At 50.9% G+C, this 16,247-nt stretch overlaps 3 protein-coding genes across 3 annotated transcripts, besides 1 other annotated feature; 2 read left to right on the top strand and 1 right to left on the bottom strand.

The window, feature by feature from the left end:
• Positions 1-16,247: part of a sequence feature (contig 1.106 681..67855(-1)) that runs on past both edges of the window.
• Positions 3,705-8,325, top strand: medA (transcriptional regulator medA). The gene is made up of 5 exons (XM_658742.2): positions 3,705-4,285; positions 4,511-5,220; positions 5,396-5,561; positions 5,614-7,112; positions 7,168-8,325. The coding sequence occupies exons 3-5, from the start codon at positions 5,522-5,524 to the stop codon at positions 7,603-7,605; spliced, it is 1,977 nt and encodes a 658-aa protein (XP_663834.2). The 5' UTR covers positions 3,705-4,285; positions 4,511-5,220; positions 5,396-5,521; the 3' UTR covers positions 7,606-8,325.
• trpB (tryptophan synthase TRP5) lies at positions 8,557-11,172 on the top strand. Its single transcript, XM_658743.2, has 3 exons — positions 8,557-8,773; positions 8,880-9,183; positions 9,239-11,172. Exons 1-3 carry the CDS (start codon positions 8,638-8,640, stop codon positions 10,968-10,970), a joined length of 2,172 nt encoding a protein of 723 aa, XP_663835.1. The 5' UTR covers positions 8,557-8,637; the 3' UTR covers positions 10,971-11,172.
• Positions 11,284-13,428, bottom strand: ANIA_06232 (H(+)-transporting V1 sector ATPase subunit B; the record flags this gene model as incomplete). The annotated part of the gene is made up of 9 exons (XM_658744.2): positions 11,284-11,656; positions 11,728-11,946; positions 11,998-12,272; positions 12,330-12,646; positions 12,705-12,866; positions 12,941-12,976; positions 13,057-13,076; positions 13,154-13,238; positions 13,330-13,428. The coding sequence occupies 9 exons, from the start codon at positions 13,426-13,428 to the stop codon at positions 11,346-11,348; spliced, it is 1,524 nt and encodes a 507-aa protein (XP_663836.1). The 3' UTR covers positions 11,284-11,345.

Here is a 16,247-nt window from a genome sequence, read left to right as displayed (position 1 = left end):
AGGCCAAGTCGTTCATCCACCATGACTCCATGAGGGATGCAGATCAGGCTGGGTCCACTCTGCGATAACTTTAAGCAACAACAGCGTAGTTGACGCAACGGGCGAACGCTGTTGGATCTTCTGCCGTTTTGAAGGATCCCCGGCCCGGCCAAGACCACTGCCATGTCTGTAACAGACTGGAAGTGTGGGTTTACCTTGGGATATAGTACTTTCCTTCACAGTTACCAAAGCGAAACCGGCTCAGCGTGTGAGGCAGGAGAGCAAGCTCGTATCTATTCTTGGTTAGTTTATTAGGCGGCCCAGCTTGGGAGGAGGATGCGCTTCCGCATGAGCTGGGAACAGTGTCGGTGGTCTACTCTGCTCTCCTGACTTTGGGTCGCGCATGCGTACCCTTGAGGAAGCGCTATTGCCAGGTTCTCTACTGATGATTGCTTGACCCTTCCCGCACCTAGCTTGGGACCAACCTTAAGGGTGCAGGCGGTCTGCCAGCGGGTGCTTTCCTCGTATTCGCTCTGCCTCTAAGCTTGCAGCTGCTAAAAACGGTGACTATAGAGTTTATGGCGTTCATCTCATGATTACGGCATTCCAATTATCGATCTCGATCTTCTGATGTGAGTGTTTTCTTGGGTGTATCATGAGCTGTAATTTGAATCTGTGGTATTATCCATTAAATGACAATCGGATCGACTGTCTCTGCGACAGCGGTGCAAGGAATCCACCCACGTTGTAGGTTCAGCCGCACTACAGGCCTTTTGAGTACTTGTAACAGTATGTATGTACTCTGTAGGTACGGATAGATTGAAAGACTGCGAGAGGTGGCCTCACCTTTGTTGAGAGACGACTTCAGCCCATTGTAATTGAAGCCTGTCAGACCACTGGTTATACGGTAACAATGCAGCGTAACTTCCATAGCAGTACTACCATAACTTCTCAGGTACGACCTTAACCGGGGTCGTCCAGAAGGATCGTTTGTGCATCCTATCGTGCCATTTCCTGGGCGAATAGAAGCGCATCCAAGCCAGACGGAGGGATTTCAAGGACGACCGATGGCTTGATTGCACCAGTCATGGAGCCTGTAGTGGGGCCGCCCCACGACCGACCTATTTTTCTCCAATGATATTGGGGGAAGGCCGCATCGCGTGGGAGCCAATGCAAGGTTTACTATGTTTAGCATCCTAGATCCCCCGCTAAGCAGCCGCCGTCTCGATCTGGTCTGACCGTATAAGACCCAGGGCCCGATCCTTGGATGGTGCTCACTGACCCCAGCGGCAAAATTCGGAGATCCTCAGTATAATTGCTGGTGAGTAATAGTAACAGATCAACGAGTCGACGTCATTATCCAGCCCTACCACTCATTCGCAGCCAGCAATGTGCATAGTACGTCGTTTTACGAAGTATACAGGGGGCTTGGGCTCTTGACTGGCTGACGGGAGAACGACGGAGATCAACCGGCTGACAGGAGTTCAGATACAAGTTGTAAATCAATCACAGCCACAGCGTGGGTACAGGGATTCGATCATTCAAGCATTGCAGAGTGCTCCACGACCAGGAGCATGACCATGCAGGTTATCGTTTTGACTGGCTGAAATGCATTTGCGGGCTGTTGTTTGGCTATCACAGCGCAAATCAAAGCTTCTCTGCACCTCGCAGGATTTCAGCAGAGAAAGTCCATTCATGGAGCCGTAGATTGTGTCACGGTTGGCTGTCCAATCTACCTGACGGTCCGGTGGGGTGCTCTAAGAAGTTCCGCAGAGCTTCGAATAGCCTTCGATCCTTCGAAAGGGCGGGCAAAAATTGCATACAACATGCCAAATAATCCCTCCTGTCCGTCAGGATCGCTGACCTCCACCAGCACCATCTGCGGGAGCCTGGAGGGAGAATATGGAGTGGATGGGGAACTTGTTTTGCATAGTTTCGACCCTGAAATGGAGACCGGAGGAGGCCGGAGGGAGGGCCTAAAAGACCCAAAGGGGTAAAAAGGCCTGATCCAAGTCTCCAACTCTAGTTAGATAGGGCCCAGATAGAAGAAAAACGAGAGGACGGCGGCGTTTCAGGATCGCACCTGGGCAGTGGGCACATGGGCAAGCCGGCAGCTTGCCCAAACAGGATCCAGACAGGACATACTAGTGGGGAACTAAGAATAAAATCCTACGATCACAAAGCTGCCAGACCCGTCCCGAGGTTCGACTTCCCATCAGGGTGGGCATATCATTCAATTTTTCTCTTTGCCGGCTTCCGGTACATGCTAAGAATTATTACTTAAGAAGTGCCAAATCCAATTCGGGGCTCAGTCCTCTTTGAGTAAGGCTTTGTTCATCTTTTGACATCGCCGCTGGTCGCATTGGTAGCGAAGATGGACCGCAACAAGACCCTCCGCTGTCCGCGGGGACCGCCACGGTAATGATATCATATCGCCATTAGAGGCGGCTAGGTAGAGAAGAAAAGGAAAAGGTCGAAACTCGGATTTGGAGGCTCGTTTACTCGACTCTTCTGGGGAAACTAAAGGGTAAGTGGCAGGGGTCCTTGAAGGGGTTAGCTCCTTACAGACTCGTTACATCTTAAAATACGGGGTAAACAGTACAGAGCGCAGAGTCACCAGCAGCAATTGGATTTCTAAAGTCGCAGCCCCTAAAACTCAGTGACTATGGATGCCCAAGAAAACATTCAGACATTCAGACATTCAGTCATGATCTGGCATTGCCAGTAATAATAGATATCGCGACTTTTTCGGTGCTGAGTGGTTTTTTGCTGGCTGCTGCTCTTCAGAGGGCCCACTGTAGGGCGGCGTGGGCCGCCGAAAGGCGAGTGAACTAGATGAGAGGCCGAACTGCCAGCTATTCGGCCCTAGTCTCTTTTGAGCACAAGTCCCTGTCTAATAATAAACCTGACTGTTTTGTAGGGTAATGCTGATATTATTATCCGAGTCCGACTCGCTGCAAGCCCAACGCCCATCCTCCACCCGTGACCTCACCACCGTTTATGGATCCGAGATGGAGAATGACCGAGTCGTAGTAGTGGGATTGTGGGAAAAAAGCAGAGGTTTGATCATCCCGGTCCCTGGGTAGAGGCTGATGCGGATGCGCTGCCATGGGTTGACTGCTGCTGGTTCGAGGTGGCTGCTGTCATTCGTCCAGATCAGAATAATATAATATAATCCAGTCGCAGTAAATAGCTGATGAAATACTAGAGTTATAATAAGGCAGAATATATGGTCCGTTTCTGATGCATCTGTCGAGTGCCAGTCAGTTGCGAATCCTCGAGTCACGGTCTCCCATCCTGGAGCCCCCGCCACACTCCGCCCAGTGCTGCTGCTGCTGCTCTCTGACCACGCTTAGTGCGAAAAAGGGATCTTAAGCCATTACTATTATATTCTCTCTCGTCCTCCTCTTTTCTTTTCCGTTTTCCTAATTTATCCATCAGTCTTCTGAGGTACCTCACTCGCTTTGGTCACCTTAAATCCTTCCACTCCGCCAACTCTACCCTTCTACCTCGCCTCATCTGCCTCCCCCTCCCACAACACTACCTGTTATGGCATTATAAGGATACACTCAAGATCCTTCGTCGTTTTTATTCACTCGCTTACATTCGCTCGCTATTACACTCGCTTGGTTTGGCACCGAAGTAATCCTACGTTCGCTACGTTGGTGTTGTGTTGTTGATCTAAGACGCTTAGAGAGACAACCTTGAACCAAGATTCTGGGATCGAATTCTCATTTTGTTGTAACCCAGAAAAACTACTGAAAGAAGGAGATTACGCTGAAAACTCTAATATCTAATTACGCATATCAACGCTCTCGCTCATCGTTGATTCGTTCGCTATTGCTTTTGCTCGCGGCTTGCCCGTGACTCTCCACGCTTCCCCGACTTATCCAAGACGACCAAGACAAAACATCTCGAGAGCCCGCTTCTCGGATCAGCACCGCAGTTGGTATCTCCTGTTTGGTGTGGTCCACTGACAGCTGCGCGTTTGTTGTCATTTCAAGTCTCCGGCTGTAGAGCAACACCGTTTGTTCCGTGGACGGCGCAACTGAAACAATCGCCAGAGCGCGCTTCTTGCGACCTTCAGCATCTTGTCGTCATCAGGGTTGAGCATCTCATTATCCCAACCTGCTCTCCAAAGGTGGATCTCAGCTTGGTCCGTCTTCCAATATCGCACCTGTTGTCGCCAGCCCTTGGAAAGGTTCGAGCTGGACCCAACTGGCGTGGAGCCTTGTCTCGGTTGAGGACACCTCCTTTTGACAGAATAGAGCAAAAGATCTCTCGACTGCCTTTTTGGTTTGCCAAGGTTAGTGAGCAGAGTCCCTTTCCCTCGCCACTGGAGGCTGTGGTGCCTTGCATCCGTCCTCCTTCGGATCTCCTTTCATTTACCCTCCTTGCTTGCCCAGATCGTGCCTTGAAAGAAAGGGACTCGAGCGAGATTAGCATCAGCGTTAGCCCTCGTGTAATTTTATTTTCCCTTGTGATCGTCATTTAGGGTTGAAGTTTGTTGTTGACGTTTTTTCCGCTGCAGCGCGTTTTGTCCGTCGCTTCCTGATCGTGAGAGTTTCGCATATCAGCACTCTGAGACCCCCCGGTGACGGACTTGATTTTTTCAACACCTCTCTGGTAAGTCCTTCTGTGGATGCAGCAACCCGATTCATTGCCTGTGAGTGTATGGTTCGTACTCACCAGGTGGGTAGTTCATCGCCCGACTTGTATTCAGTCCTGAAATTGGTCGACCTGGGCAGCAGTGAAACCTATTATTCTTCCTAAGAGGAGAAAAGGACGAGATATTCTCAAACCTATTTTGTCTCCGTTCGACTTCCAATATCCACTCGCTTTTCTGAAACACGGCCACAAACGTCCATTCTGCTCCCGTTGGGCTTGACCTCACTGAGAGGATAATCTCGCTTTCAGCTAGGTACCGGCTTCTCATAGGTGATCTTAAAGTCCGTATTGAGAACGTGGCTTGCGTCTGGTTCCAATCCTGCAACTGGCCTTCCTTGATTTCGGTCTCGATTGTTGGGCACTTTCCACTGATCTAGAGCCGTCATTTCCACTCTTCTCACTCGCTTCGTGTCGTCGCTCGCTCTGTCTCGGAGAGCTTGCTGCAGGTCTTCCGGCGCACTATCGTTCGCCCCAGAATAAATACACTGCCATTCGCTTCTTTAAGTTGTTGTGTTCTGTTGCAGGTGCTGCAACACCTTCAAGCTGGCTTACTCGAAGACACACGGTATTTTTGTGAGTGCACCCTCCTGTTTCTCCTCTTACCCAAAGACTTATTTCTGCATTCCCTTCCCACTGGTTGACAACTGAATTTTGATGCAACCCCTGTCTAAGTGAAAATGGATAGCCGCCACCTTCCACTTCAAAGCCTCTTGACATTGATATGTGCTAATACTTGGTTGAATCGCAGTTCGACCCGGACTTCCAAACGCCTCTGGTTCTGGATGAGACGTTGGAGTTCTCAGATCCTGAAGAGTCCCAGTGTTTCGACGTGTTTTCAGGCGGCCTCTTGGCCAAGTCTGAACCCATCCTTTCTATGTCTGGTTACCAGAGAACCCCACAAGCGGCCGTGCTAGGTGAGTTCAGCTGTTCTTCTTTATAGGAGAAAGGAGTTTAATGTTTCTTTAGATTGTGATTCTGCCCAATCTCTGCAGGATGGCGCTGCTTATTCTACTTACGGCCAGCCGGTTTATATGTCGACTCCCCTTGCCCCATCTCCAATGACCGACCATATAAGCCAGATGTCCGATTGCATGCCATACATGGCGAAGCCTGAGTACGCTAGCTCCTACGAGGATGAGAAGTCGCCAATGATTACTGTGGAACCTTGCCAGTTGCCCGAAGTCACTTCATACTCACCCCAGCGAGGATCCGAAGGAACGAGGGTTTTTGTGCAGCTGCAGTCACCCTACGACCTCCACACAACCCCCTATGCAACACTCTACATCGTGTTCGGATCAAAAAAGTGCGAGTGCAATCCGCACTTTCTCGGATTCCGGGACTCTGCCTTCCAATATGCTCTCTCCGTCGACACGCCGCCATTTATGTCTACGGGGTCGCCCTCCCTGGCTGTTCCTCTGCAACTAGCGATGGGCGGTCAAAATGAAAGCCCTGCCACAACTCTGCAGGTGGGCGTTTATACATATGAGAATGCAGGACAGCAGTCGCCCTCTGAAGATGGCCGGAAGAGGCGAATTTCTTCCTTCTCTGCAGATAGTACCTCCAGGCCGATTAAGCGGGCGTCAACCCTTCCGGTGCAGATCAAGGAGGAACAATCTAGCTACGCTGCGCCTTACTCGCCATATCTGCAGCCACTTCCTTCCATGAACGGATTTGCCGCCTCGTATCACACGGATTCTTCGCCCCGGATGGGTGCTACACAATATACAACCGTATCGACAAACTCGCAGCCTTCGATTCGTGCCCCGTCTCCCATGGCCCCGTCGCCAATGGCACCTTCGTGGAACTCGTCTTTCCTCTCGGTCAACCATGATCAGAGAGGTTCCGGGTATGCAGTCGGCCGTGGCGTTTGCCAGCCAAAGCCCTCGTCACCTGCGAGCTTTTCGAACCCAACTCTCATCCGTACCTCCACATTGCAGCAGTCGGCTGGTGTCGTCCAAACACAATCGTTCAACCCCTATGCCATGTATCCGTCAAAGGCAGTATTGAAGCTCAATGGTGACCTAAATACCATGACGCATAATTGGACTCGGGAGGAGCAAGTTGCTCAGCGCCGCCTGGTTCAATTTACACGAATGCAAAGTGGCAGCACTATTCACGCTGATTTCAAGCCTGTGTCTCCCGAAGAGCGGGCTCCGAACAGCATTTGTATCAGCTGCATTTATTGGGAAGGCAAGGATGAGTGTTTCATCACGAGTGTGGACACTATCTATCTACTTGAGTCGCTCGTTGGAGTCCGTTTTACGGTGGAGGAGAAGAATCGTATTCGACGAAACCTGGAAGGCTTTAGACCTTTAACTGTGTCCAAATCCAAAGCAGACAGCGAAGAGTTCTTCAAGGTTATCATGGGATTCCCTGCCCCGAAGCCGAGAAACATTGAAAAGGATGTCAAAGTCTTTCCTTGGAAGATTTTAGGCCATGCTTTGAAAAAGATCATCGGCAAATATGTGAGTACCGGATACACCACCCAGTTTGGTTTTATACTAACCTAACATCTTATAGTCTGCAAGCTATTCATCTACCGCTGGGGCTCTGCCCACACCCATTGGGTCCAACTACCCAAGTACTGGCCCCGCATCTGACTCTGGCGCAGAAGGTCAAAGCGCTGCCTCTCCCCAGTCGATATCCGAAGGGACGCCCTCGAGCAGCTATCACCAGAGCAATGCAGTCCCAATTTACTCGCCCCCGACTGAAACTGACGGACCAATTCGAACAATTCTACCCGCCGTCAGCCAGTCATACTCAAATATGACTGCACCGTACTCTTATACTACGGTCTGCCACTCAGGTCAGGTTGCACCCAGCGGCCCTGCAGCGAGGAGTTGGGAGCTCAACCAGCTTGCCACTCCTTCAACCATGAATGGACACCCGAATCCTGGCAATTTCAATTACATGCCTCCGATGACTTATTCTCAGTCTGATTACCCCCAGGGACACTAGCGAACCGAGCTCGTGTCTCTGATTGATCGCATTAGACGGCGTTATATCATTTTGCATATTATTCTACACTTTTCCGTCACTCCTTTTTGATACCATGGCGCGCTTGGTTTTAAATCACGTTTTAACTACGGGGACTTTACCGTCCGGCATGCTTCTAATGATTTTTTTTTTTGCAACGATTTCACGTCTCTCCTTAACTATCTCATGTCTTGATGCCCTGGTTTTTGACTTCCACGTTGACATGATGCATTATAGATGATCTGTTATCCATTCCTTTGGTTTTTTTGCATTATATGCGGGGCATTGAGATACCATTCCTTACGAACTTGTATAATTATGCCGCATGGGTGGCGCTGCTGTCCTTCCTTATCACTTCGCAGGACTGGGATACCATTATTGGACTGGAAAAGTGTGGAACGCATTCTTGCTTGCGATACCTCGATTGCGCTGTTTGTTCGTCCTGATTTTCTGATTTTGCTTCATTGGATGTTTCTGTTTTTACGTGGACTCCGAAGAGAATGTGCTCGAGGCTGGGTTCTCTGCTGCATAGCTTTGGCGTTGTTTCACTGCTAAATTGGTTTCTGCCCCTGTGGCTGTTTTAATTTACCAAGTGAGGAGTACTATAGCACTTATGCTTATCTCATCAGTTTAATAGTGATTTTAGGATATTCAGTAACTCAGGCTTGCCTATCCAATATAGCTTGTAAACGTCACGGACAAGTAGAGGAGGTCCCCGCCGGTATCGGTCGCCAACAGCGAAATTCCTTATCTTATCGCCACCAATGTCACCTGACCAGCAATTTTACCCCTCGGAGTTTGATCGCTTGATGCGCCTGCAGAGCAACGGTGACTCAAACGCAGCATTTCACCCCTTCCTTCGTCTGCCACTCCTTTAAATCGACCCGCTCTGCTTCAATTCGGTCTTCTTGGTGACTTCCATCCGTTTATAAACTTCTCTATCCTTCTATCCATTCCTTGTCCTCCTCCCCCGGATCTTTGCTCCCCTCTTTTCCCCCACCCCCACCTTCCGCCATGGAGCACATCAAAAACACTTTCGAGAAGGTCAAACGGGAGAAGCGTGCCGCTCTCGTCGCCTACATCACCGCCGGATATCCCACAATCGAAGAATCTGTAGATATCCTTCTTGGATTGGAAAATGGAGGTGCTGGTGGGTGTTACTTCTTCTCAAAACTTCAATTGACTCTTTGAGACTCGGTTGTCGGGGTGTCGCTTTCTACAGACAAGGAACTAACGATGTTGACATGATTGGATAGATATTATTGAACTGGGTGTTCCATTCACCGATCCTATTGCTGATGGACCGACCATCCAAAAAGCTAACACTAAGGCTCTTGCCAATGGTGTCACGGTCTCGACAGTACTGGAGATGGTCCGCTCCGCGAGGAATCGAGGCCTCAAGGCTCCTATTATGCTGATGGGATACTATAACCCCATGCTCAGCTATGGCGAAGAACGTATGCTCCGGGACTGCAAGGAGGTTGGCGTCAATGGTTTCATCATGGTCGATCTTCCCCCAGAGGAGGCCGTTCGCTTCAGAGATCTTTGCACCAGTACAGGGTATGCCTACTCACTTCGACGCTTTGCACATTCAATAACACTAATATTGTGGTAGTCTTTCTTATGTCCCACTAATCGCTCCCGCTACCTCCGAGTCTCGCATGAAACTCCTTTGCAAGATTGCCGATTCCTTCATCTACGTCGTCTCAAGAATGGGTGTGACCGGTGCTACCGGGACCCTTAGCTCGAACATCCCCGAACTGCTCGCTCGTGTCCACAAATGGTCCGGGAACGTGCCAACAGCGCTTGGTTTCGGTGTCAGCACCCGCGAGCACTTCCTTTCTGTTCAGGAGATTTCTGAAGGTGTCGTCATCGGTAGCCAGATTATCACCGTTCTTGGAGAAGCCCCTGCAGGTCAGGCGGCTCAAAAAGCGGAGGAGTACTTGTCTAGTGTTACTGGCCGCAAACTAGAAAGGGATACCTCGGGAGCGTTGACTCGTGAGGTGAACGTGCTGGAGCCTGTTTTGAAGATCGAAACCCCTCCTATGTCACAGCCTACTGATGTCATTACGGAGAAGGATACGCCTTCGGGTCCTGGTCTTGGAGACCAACTTGAGGCTCTGAACGGTGGTGGAAGTTCTAGCGCAACACCTGCACGTTTCGGCGAATTCGGTGGACAGTATGTCCCCGAGTCTTTGATGGATTGTCTGGCCGAGTTGGAGCGAGGCTTCGATAGCGCCCTCAAGGACCCTTCATTTTGGGAGGAATATCGCTCATACTATCCTTACATGGGACGCCCCAGTAGCCTTCACCTCGCAACCCGTCTGACTGAGCATGTGGGAGGTGCCAATATCTGGCTGAAGCGTGAGGATCTCAACCACACCGGTAGTCACAAGATCAACAATGCTCTGGGTCAGATTCTGCTTGCTCGAAGACTCGGAAAGACAAGAATCATCGCAGAGACTGGTGCAGGTCAACACGGTGTTGCCACTGCGACTGTTTGCGCTAAGTTTGGCATGAAGTGTGTTGTCTACATGGGTGCAGAGGATGTGCGTCGTCAGGCCCTGAATGTTTTCCGTATGAAGCTCCTTGGCGCGTCCGTGGTCGCCGTTGATGCAGGCAGTCGAACTCTGCGTGACGCTGTGAACGAGGCTTTGCGTGCGTGGGTTGTTGACCTTGATACGACCCACTACATCATCGGCTCTGCTATCGGTCCTCATCCATTCCCAACGATCGTGCGCACTTTCCAGTCAGTTATCGGTGAAGAGACCAAACAGCAACTGCAAGAACAGATTGGAAAGTTGCCTGACGCCGTCGTCGCCTGTGTTGGTGGTGGTAGCAACGCTGTCGGCAGCTTCTACCCATTCTCCAAGGATACTAGCGTCAAGCTTCTTGGTGTCGAAGCCGGTGGTGACGGTATCGACACAAATCGCCACTCCGCCACCCTCTCCGGCGGTAGCAAGGGTGTTCTTCACGGTGTCCGCACCTACATCCTGCAAGACGAGCACGGCCAGGTCTCTGAGACGCACTCCATTTCCGCTGGTCTTGACTATCCCGGCGTTGGCCCCGAGCTCAGCAATTGGAAAGACAGCGACCGCGCGCACTTTATTGCCGCTACGGACGCCCAGGCTCTCTCTGGCTTCCGCACCATGGCTCAGACAGAAGGTATCATCCCAGCTCTTGAGTCCTCGCACGCCATTTGGGGTGCTATCGAGCTTGCCAAGACCATGGGAAAGGGTAAGGACATCGTTCTTACTGTTAGTGGTAGAGGTGATAAAGACGTTGAAAGTGTTGCCGAGTCTCTTCCCAAGTTAGGTCCTCAGATTGGCTGGGATTTGCGGTTCTAAGCCACCGACCACCTCAACTAACTCCTCCACCTATTCGCCACGCCTGAAAACGAATGTGATAAAGATTTAGAACCTCATCTTGGATATACCTCCTACCTAGAATCTTTGTCTCAATTCCCAGGTCCTGCCCGGTTTATAGTTGTATATGTACATTTTTGGTCTTCAAAAGCGGTTTCATCCTTGATAGAGAAACTAATTTACGTGTCTTGTGCAATGGCCCTGTCTCTAGCATAGGTAGGATATACTCTATAACAGAAGGCACTAGATTTAGATGTGGAAAGATAGTATAGTGTAGCTTATGCAAAAGGCAGGACGCAAGAGAAGGATATCGATCGATAATATCACAGCCACAATCAACTAGTCAGGACTACTTATCTAAGTCTCGATCAAATCCGCAGTTTGAGACTGTCCCTGTTCAGGGACCGAGTTGTCCCGGGTATCCTTATTAGGGATTTTGCGGCCTGAGCGAGCATAAAACTCGTCGAGAACACGCTTGGGGATACGATTGAGAAGGTGGGGAGGATAGATGCGGAGGAGGTTCCAGGCGATGTCGAGGGATTCGAAGATGGAGCGAGACTCGTATGCGGACTGGTTGATGAAGGTACGTTCGAACTTTTCCAGGAACTCGAGAGAGAGCTTGTCTTCGGAGGAAAGGGCTTCTTCTCCGACGACAGCTTTCATGGCGGCTGGTTTGAGAGGGATTAGTTTGATCAATTGTTGTGTGAGAGTTAAGATGAAATAAGAAAGAGGAACGAACCAGCATCTCGTCCAATAGCGTACTTGGCGTACAGCTGGTTGGACACGTCGGAGTGATCGTCACGAGTACGACCTTTGCCAATGGCGGACTTCATCAGACGGGAGAGAGAGGGAAGGACGTTGATCGGAGGGTAGATGCCCTTGTTGTACAGTTGACGATCGATGAAAATCTGGCCCTCAGTGATATATCCTGTCAGATCGGGGATTGGATGTGTAATATCTGTACCAAGTTATTAGTGATTGTAGGTACGCGTACGGTGGCCTAGCTTACCGTCGTTAGGCATGGTCAAAATAGGGATCTGGGTGATCGAGCCGTTTCGGCCTTGCACTCGTCCAGCACGTTCGTAAATGGTTGACAAGTCAGTGTACATGTAACCAGGGTAACCACGGCGACCAGGGACTTCTTCTCGAGCAGCTGAGACTTCACGAAGAGCATCACAGTAGGCCGACAGGTCAGTCATGATAACCAAAACGTGCTTCTCCAGTTGGTACGCATAGTACTCAGCAGTGGTCAATGCCAGACGAGGTGTGATGATACGCTCAATTCTGTAGTATACCCAATCAGCCATTGGATACTCTGACTGTATAAAAAGTAGGGCTTACGTTGGGTCATTCGCCAAGTTCAGGAAGAGGGTTACTCGTTCCATACTGCCGTTCTCCTCGAAATCGCGTGTGAAAAAACGGCTAGTTTCCATGTTAACACCCATGGCAGCGAAGACAATGGAGAAGTTATCTTCGTGACCGTCGTGGACATCCTTAGTCGGCCGCTTGACCAGGCCAGCCTGACGACAAATCTGAGCAGCAATCTCATTGTGTGGGAGACCGGAGGCGGAGAAGATGGGGATCTTCTGTCCACGGGCAATGGAGTTCATCGTATCGATAGCGGATATACCGGTGGAAATCATTTCTTCCGGGTACACCTATCCAACATTCTATCAGCGACAGTCGTCTTCAATGATTTGGCATCGGCTGGCTCACTCTCGAGTACGGGTTAATAGGCTGACCGTTGATATCGAGGTAATCTTCCGCCAACACCTTAGGACCCTTGTCAATAGCACGACCGGAACCATCGAAGACACGACCGAGCATGTCCTCAGAGACACCCAGCTTTAAGCTATGGTTGGTGAACTCGACTTTGGTCTAGCAGAGTAGTCAAGATCAGCGATGTTCCCTTCCACTCCAAAACAATATAGAAAGCTGCCGAGGCAATGTACCTTCTTGACATCGATACCTGAAGTACCCTCAAACACCTAGATTGATTGTCGTGACCCAGTCAGTAGTCCGCCAAGTAAGGCAAGCTTAGGAGCTGCGGCCGTCGCCTACTGCGCACCTGGACGATAGCTCGGTTTCCTGTTTTCAGAAGCTATGATTAGCTACACAAGACCCTTAACCACAGAACAGCACTCAGAGAAGCAATGAGAACATACCTCGAGCTTCCAAGACCTGACCCGACCGCTCGGTTCCATCAGGAAGGGTCAGGGAGACAATCTCGTTGTAGGTGGGGAATTTAACCTAGTTTAACAGACTGTTAGGCTTGCGAACACGATGCGATTTATCGGGCAAGCTGAAGAAAAAAGACAGCTTCCGGGTAGGAGACACGGACATTGTCGAGGAAAACTAGAGGGCCGTTGATGCCTCCGATTGTATTGTAGCGGATGCGTGGCTGGACGGAAGTCATTCGAGGGTCGAGAGTATCAGCCATGGCTGAAGGGAACCGGAACGAGTACCGGTCAAAGAACAGACAGAGCCAGAAGAAAAAGGCAAGAGTAGGAGAGAAAAGAGGGGAGCTGATTGAGACTGTCCCGTCACTGTCGGGGAAGATGGTCGTAGTTGGGGTCGCTGTCGAGTTGGCGGAGAGGATGGAGCCACGTGATGTGTCATCATAGCACAACTCAATGTCCAGTATTCCGTAGTAGTGGGAGGTACAGTAAACTCATCGTCTCATTATCTTCTTCTCATTAGGGTAATGTTATATTATACACTATTGAATGCAGATCAAGAAAATCTGCGCAGAGCAAATTAACATAGGCACCGGTCCAGTCTATGCGCCAACCAGATCATCAAACTCATGATGGTATTCGGATGTAGAAAATAGGGAACAAGTCGTAGAATAATGCCTAGCTAGTCTACCCTTGCCGCCGCCAGCTTCTTCGGCGTCGTCAGATTGTTGGAAAGGCGTACATTTGTCTTGTTCTTGGATTTCTTCTTTGGTTTCTTCCGCGCAACCATAACTGGAACAGACGAATTCTGAACCAGATAGTTTGAAAAAGACCCCAAGAGTACGCTAGAAGAACATATTAGTTGGTTATCAAGGTACAAGTTATGGCGAATACTAATCTTACCCTTTCAGCGCACCTCGTCCCCTAGCCCCAACGACCACGAGCGTAGGGTCCAGCCCATCGATCTAAAGGCAAGGTGTCAGTTTGGACGGTATGAAATGCCGAAAGTTATTAGACGTACAGCTTCCGTGATCATATTCTTGGGACTCTTGCAATGTATCACCTCAACAGCAACTCGAACTTGCAGTAACGTCTTTCGCAGAAGCCGAACACAAGTTTGAGAAATGAGCTGGACAGCATGGGCACGTTCTGCTTCCGCCTTGGACATCCTCCGCGCATCAACTGAACCAGGTCTGCTATCAGTTCCTGAACCCAACCGACTGAAAAGAGCACGCGGGAGGTTAGAGGAGTCGTTTGGTGATTTCTCGAGAGTCTCTACCGTTTGAGAGCCGACAACAGCGGCAACATCCTCTGTTGCCTTGTAACCCTCGCCAATTTGGGTACCGGTTTCCTCATGCATGGCAAATACCGCGAACATTGTGTCACCGTCTCGTAAGATCGTTCCTATTGTCCACTCTAGGGCATAGACCGACTCTTCGCTAAGATCTGTCGTGACTAGATACTTTCGCTGCCGTCGTCGGCCGCCCTCGGCATCCTCCTGCATATTAATATAGTCTCCACGAATGATAGTCCTGATGGACCGATTGCGGACCGAGTTGTCAATACTCGACATTTGAATACTGAGTTTCTGAGCACGCTTGATGTCCGACAGTTCTGCCTCATCGTCGGATCCAAAGGGCGTATTGAGCGCCGACGGAGGATCAAGATTTATCTGGGGTTGTACCTCTGGCGTCTTCAACATTGGGCCGGTCTTTGATGAATGGACCATCTCCGGGCCTTTAGGTTTACTTGGCTCGCCGTCTGTACATTATGGTCAGCCCAGCCACCCTAAAACCAATACTTGCGCAAAGGTGGGCAAGAACCACTTACCCGTGTCCACCGGAGCTGTCTTGGAATCTTCCACTGGCGAACCTTGACTAGTTGTCTTCTTCCGACCTCGTTTGGGCTCTTCACTATTACTCTCGGGGCTGGATTCGTCACCACTCGAAGAATCGTCGTCGTCGTCCTCCTCCTCTTCGCTGGACTCAGATGCGTTGTCGTCACTGTCGTACAATCGCTCGTCCGCCGACGCAGATCCCCTAGCGTCGGTTTCTGTAGAGGCACGACGGGATGCAGGAATTTGGCGGAGTTTATCGTCGGCACCTTCGGGTTTGACTTCTTTCGTTTTATCAGGTACTAATTTTGACGCATCGGACAACGAAGAGCGAAGGCTAGAGTTGGGCAAGCGTCGCGCGGGGGAGCCGGATTGCGCCCTCCGGGCCGCAGAAGGAAGGTGCGAATCTAGGGAAGTACCTCTCTTCGAAGCACTCCGACCAGAGTCCCGTCCTCTGCTGAAGCTCGGCAGCCCAACCTTGAGGTCGAACCCGGACATAACTGCAGCCATAGCCCCTTTGCCAGAAAGCGACCTGGGGGCCTTTTCTGGGGGCCCGAACCGCCTCGAGCCATTGGCGCTGGGCGGCATATCTACGCCGGAGTCCCAACGAATGCTCAGCCGCCTTGTCTCAGGAGAGTTTGTCTTTTTATCACCGTTCTTTTCCTTGTCGTTCGAAGCCGGCGGATCCGGCCGTTTGAGGGGAGGAGGGGCGGTCTTCAGGCTGGTGTATGGAGTCTTCGGAGTCGTTACTGGCGTAGATGATGGTGTTGTAGATGCGGAATCAGAGGGAGTTTCGGTAGATTCATTCGGCAGGGGAGGCGAGGTCTGGGGGGACGTTTGAGGAGAATCCTGGTAGCCGCGAGCAGCGGGCGGAGTCACGCCAACACCGATGCCCGCAATGGAACCATGCCGAGGAGCGACAAAACCGGGTGACGGGCCAGTGGCGGTGTCAAGTATACTTCGTCGCGGAAGGGCGTAGCTTGTGGTCGAGTAGCGGTGCGTGGACGAACTGCGGTGTTCAGAAGCAAGCTCGAGGCGCTCTTCTTCGAGGGCAGCGGCGAGCCCGCCGGGCCTGCGATTAGAGGGCATTTTGGTGGGTGGCGCCGCCCACGGCTGTGGACGAGCTGTGGAGAAGAGTGCTCACTGCGAAACCTGCGACAACCGGGACCCAGCTGTAATTTGGCGAGAGCTATCTGAAGGAGGACAGTCAATTCCAGAAAAGCTTGCACTTCAGCTGTGGAAACTCGG

The sequence above is a fragment of the Aspergillus nidulans genome, chromosome I (genome assembly GCF_000011425.1).
Source record: "Aspergillus nidulans FGSC A4 chromosome I".
Classification (NCBI taxonomy): Eukaryota; Fungi; Ascomycota; class Eurotiomycetes; order Eurotiales; family Aspergillaceae; genus Aspergillus; species Aspergillus nidulans.
This window is presented reverse-complemented; position numbering and strand designations above follow the sequence as displayed.

Bases quoted from the DNA above. Each gene is read 5' to 3' on its own strand.
- trpB (XM_658743.2), top strand. From the start codon at position 8,638: ATGGAGCACATCAAAAACACTTTCGAGAAGGTCAAACGGGAGAAGCGT. The intron at 8,774-8,879 runs GTGGGTGTTACT...ATGATTGGATAG, and splicing joins ATTGGAAAATGGAGGTGCTG to ATATTATTGAACTGGGTGTT. The intron at 9,184-9,238 runs GTATGCCTACTC...ATATTGTGGTAG, and splicing joins GATCTTTGCACCAGTACAGG to TCTTTCTTATGTCCCACTAA.
- medA (XM_658742.2), top strand. From the start codon at position 5,522: ATGTCTGGTTACCAGAGAACCCCACAAGCGGCCGTGCTAG. The intron at 5,562-5,613 runs GTGAGTTCAGCT...ATGTTTCTTTAG, and splicing joins CCCACAAGCGGCCGTGCTAG to ATTGTGATTCTGCCCAATCT. The intron at 7,113-7,167 runs GTGAGTACCGGA...AACATCTTATAG, and splicing joins AAAAGATCATCGGCAAATAT to TCTGCAAGCTATTCATCTAC.